General features: G+C 38.9%; 1 protein-coding gene across 1 annotated transcript; it reads left to right on the top strand.

Annotated features, from left to right (window-relative positions):
- The first annotated feature begins 213 nt into the window (after positions 1–213).
- Positions 214–2,888, top strand: LOC7494561 (probable endo-1,3(4)-beta-glucanase ARB_01444). Its single transcript, XM_002305930.4, has one exon. The coding sequence runs from the start codon at positions 356–358 to the stop codon at positions 2,573–2,575; it is 2,220 nt and encodes a 739-aa protein (XP_002305966.2). The 5' UTR covers positions 214–355; the 3' UTR covers positions 2,576–2,888.
- The last annotated feature ends 1,397 nt before the right edge of the window (positions 2,889–4,285 follow it).

Here is a 4,285-nt window from a genome sequence, read left to right as displayed (position 1 = left end):
ATTTTGAAAATGAATCGTTATCGAACTTATAATTTTTAAAATGAATATACCTTTGAATGCCTTGCAATCCTTGCATGTCTTGACCCCTCCAACTTCACTTCCAATTCAACATTCTTCATCTTCATCTTCATCCTCCTCCCTCTCCATTTCTTGTATAAAACCTCTCATATGTCCCACGCCAGCATACAATGCACCTATGTTAAGGCAAAACTCTCATAACTAAAAGACAAACAACCGAAGTCAATCCCCCTTTTGTCTGTCTTATCAAATCCCAACTAATTAAATCAAATCTATCCCTCCATCCATCTCCTCTGGGCAACTTCGATAAATTGCCGAAGACCCCACTTCCAAGAAGATGTTGAAAAAACTGAAGAGACGAGTCCTCACCTCAATACGCAAGTCCTTCAGAAAACCTCGCAAGCGAATGCCTTATAAACCTCCTACTCCAAGTCCATCTCCATCTCCACCTCCACAATCTCCTTCTCCTCCGCAAACTCCAACCATGCCTCAACATTCTCACCACAGGCCACCAAATTTTCCATTTCTCTTCCCTAAAGCTCAATCCACGGTCCTCCCTGATCCATCCCTTTTCCTCTCTCCTTCTCTCCTCTCCTCTCCATTGCCCACCAGTTCTTTCTTTCAAAACTTTACTCTTAAAAATGGTGATCAACCTGAATATATCCATCCATATCTCATAAAATCCTCTCTTTCTTCCCTTTCTGTTTCCTACCCATCTCAGTCTCACAACTCTTCTTTCATTTACCAGGTTTTTGTCGTTGATTTAACCATCTCCGCAACAAATAAAACTGACCCGAATCCAGGAAAAAGCCATGTTATCTCGTCTTATAGTGATCTTAGCGTCACTTTGGATATGCCCTCTTCGAATTTTCGGTTTTTTCTTGTTAGAGGAAGCCCTTTCTTGACTTGTTTGATCACTGGCAATACTGAAATTACCATTTCAACGATCCACGCCATTCTCTCATTCTCTTCAAGTAATTCGCTCACCAAGTACACTGTCAAGCTCAACAACAATCAAACATGGCTCATATATTCATCTTCTCCTATAAATTTGAGTCACGATCTTTCTTCTATCACTTCTGAAGGGTTTTCAGGGATTATAAGGATTGCTGTATTGCCGGATTCTGATCCTAAATATGAAGCAATTCTTGATAGGTTCAGTTCTTGCTATCCCATATCAGGTGATGCATCTTTCACTAAACCATTTTGTTTAGAGTATAGATGGGAAAAGAAAGGTTGGGGTGATTTGCTTATGCTTGCACATCCTTTGCACTTAAGGCTTCTATCTAGTAAGGATTCTGATGTTACTGTTTTAGATGATTTCAAGTATAATAGTATTGATGGTGAACTTGTTGGTGTTGTTGGGGATTCTTGGGTGTTGAAAACTGATCCTGTTTCAGTAACTTGGCACTCAATTAAGGGTATCAAAGAGGAATCTTATGGTGAAATTGTTGATGCACTTGTTAAGGATGTTGAGGGCTTAGATTCATCAGCTATAACAACAACATCATCTTATTTTTATGGTAAACTGATTGCAAGAGCAGCAAGGTTGGCTTTGATAGCTGAGGAGGTGAATTTTCTTGATGTGATTCCAACTATAAGAAAGTTCTTGAAGGAAACAATTGATCCATGGTTGGAAGGGACTTTTGGTGGGAATGGTTTCTTACATGATGATAAATGGGGTGGGATTGTCACCAAACAAGGGCTAACAGATTCGGGTGCTGATTTTGGGTTTGGGATTTATAATGACCATCACTATCATTTGGGGTACTTTCTGTATGGCATTGCTGTTCTTGCAAAAGTTGATCCAGCATGGGGTAGGAAGTACAGGTCACAAGCTTATTCACTTATGGCTGATTTTATGAACTTGGGAAGGCGATCAAATTCAAATTACACGCGCTTGAGGTGCTTTGATTTGTATAAATTGCATTCTTGGGCTGGAGGGCTAACTGAATTTGCTGATGGGCGGAACCAAGAGAGTACAAGTGAGGCAGTGAATGCATACTATTCAGCGGCTTTAATGGGTTTAGCATATGGAGACACTCATCTTGTTGCCACGGGATCAATGCTTGCTGCGTTGGAGATTCACGCAGCACAAACATGGTGGCATGTAAAAGAGGGCGATAAGCTGTACACGGAAGATTTCACTGGAGAGAACAGGTTGGTGGGTGTTTTGTGGGCTAGCAAGAGGGATAGCGGGCTCTGGTTTGCTCCTCCTGCGTGGAAAGAGTGTAGGCTCGGCATTCAGTTGCTGCCCTTGTTGCCTATTAGCGAAGTTTTATTCTCTGATGTTGGATTTGTAAGAAAGCTAGTGAATTGGACATTACCAGCTTTGGGGAGAGAAGGAGTTGGAGAAGGATGGAAAGGATTTGTTTATGCCTTGGAAGGCATTTATGACAAAGAAATTGCTTTGGAGAAGATTAAGAACTTGAATGATCATGACGATGGCAACACACTTACTAATCTGTTATGGTGGATTCACAGCAGAGGTGATGAAGAGGAAGGGGGGTGGGAAGGAGGTGGGAAATTCAGCTGGTTTGGTTACTATTGTCACTGAATTTGTTTCCTTATACCTGTTGTGCGGATATGAAGGGAAGATTGGAGTCAACAATGAGAGTATCTGAGGTGATTTCCTTATAGGGCCAATCTTGTTTATGATTGCTTTCTGTGTTTTTTTTATTAATCTATACAAATACAAAGGTTGAAATAGATGATACATTTCTTTCAATCTGATAATATTGAGCTTCTTGTTAGCAGATCCCCCTGCTTCCAAAGACTTTCATGTGATCTTCTTGTCTGATATCATGGAGTCCATGGTTTAATATTTGTTATATCATTCAAATGCTATATGAGTTGATGACTTTAATTAACTTAATTATACTCAACACTTTTCTCTTCTACTGAAATTTTTAGAGAACTAGAACGACTGAAGAATTTTGAGGCCATTGAATGTTTTGCCATGACCGAAGTTATTTTAACTGCACTTGTTAATGGCAGGCCGTGGCATACTTATTTTTCTTTTTTTTTCTGTTTTCCTTTTTTCGGGAGAGAGAGTGTAACCATTTGCATGCTTTGGCATTGCACTTGTTCTTTCATATTTCCTTGTCAGAATCGTGTCCAAGATATAACCTAGATGCTACTAGTTGATGATTACTACACTAGTTTTTGTTTCAGTGATTTAGGCATTTCATTAAGCTTTTTTGCCAGTATATCAATCAGTTACATGTGATGAACAATCATTTTACGCAACGCAATTGGTCTCCTTTAGCTTCCTTATTCCTTTGTTCTGCCAAATCATGCAAACGTGCACCCATTCCACTGCTATTTTTAGCTTGATCTTGATAATCGGAGTTGTTGGCTTTGGAAACTTCTTAATCACTGTCCTGATCTACCAAGTGATATATAACCTTTAGGCTTGTCTAGGCATGCTTATATTTGAACTTTTATTTTCTACTGTTCAGATTGCTAAAAATACTTGAATCCACTGCAGTATCTACAATGCAGTCTTCATCTTTTATCTCTTATCTTCTTTTTTTGGGACACTTTACCTGTTTGCTTGTTGTCATCTGGAATCTTTTATTCCCCGCAAAGTTGTGAACAAGTTTCTGGATTAAACTGGGAAGATGGTTGCACAAACACACACGCATGCATAACTGTGCAGGAAGTAATGCATGTCCTGGTCCATGTTCACGCAAATGTTAGCTTGCAGGGTTGCCTTTGAAACAAGATATTGCAGGAGTGATCACCTTGAATCCACATGTTTGTAGAAACCAAGTTACATTCTCAAAATCCAAATTGAAATTGACATTTTCAAAAATTCCATTGCTGTGTTATTTGGTATTTTAATCTCTTAAAACCGTGTTAAAGTTCTATTCATTAAAGGAATCGTGTCCTTCTCCTAGTGTCAGCAAGGGAAAGGAAGAGTGGGAACCTGGCTTTGCAATTAGCATAAACAAGGAAGCGAAATTGTTGAAAAAAAACTAAGCTTACATCATTTTTCTTGTTTTACAATTGAATTTGTCAATGACTTCGTGGGTTGATGACATATATCGGATATCTTCTGGCTTGACTTCGTGGGTTGATGACATGTATCGGATATCTTCTGGCTTGAGGATGTCTGATATTTTTGAACTCAAACAAAGTTTGGCAACAAGTTTTCATGTTTAGTGGATTGAACCAAATGTGATATATTCTTGCTCACTTTCCTTGCAGTGTGCTTTTTGTATAATTCAGTATTCAGTAACATTTTAAAAAGAATTATTTTTAA

This window comes from Populus trichocarpa, chromosome 4 (genome assembly GCF_000002775.5).
Source record: "Populus trichocarpa isolate Nisqually-1 chromosome 4, P.trichocarpa_v4.1, whole genome shotgun sequence".
Lineage (NCBI taxonomy): Eukaryota > Viridiplantae > Streptophyta > Magnoliopsida > Malpighiales > Salicaceae > Populus > Populus trichocarpa.
Note: the sequence above shows the minus strand (reverse complement) of the source record. Positions and strands in the feature narration are given on the sequence as shown.

What these genes read in the sequence shown, in the direction of transcription:
- LOC7494561 (XM_002305930.4), top strand. Translation starts at nt 356, where the DNA reads ATGTTGAAAAAACTGAAGAGACGAGTCCTCACCTCAATACGCAAGTCC.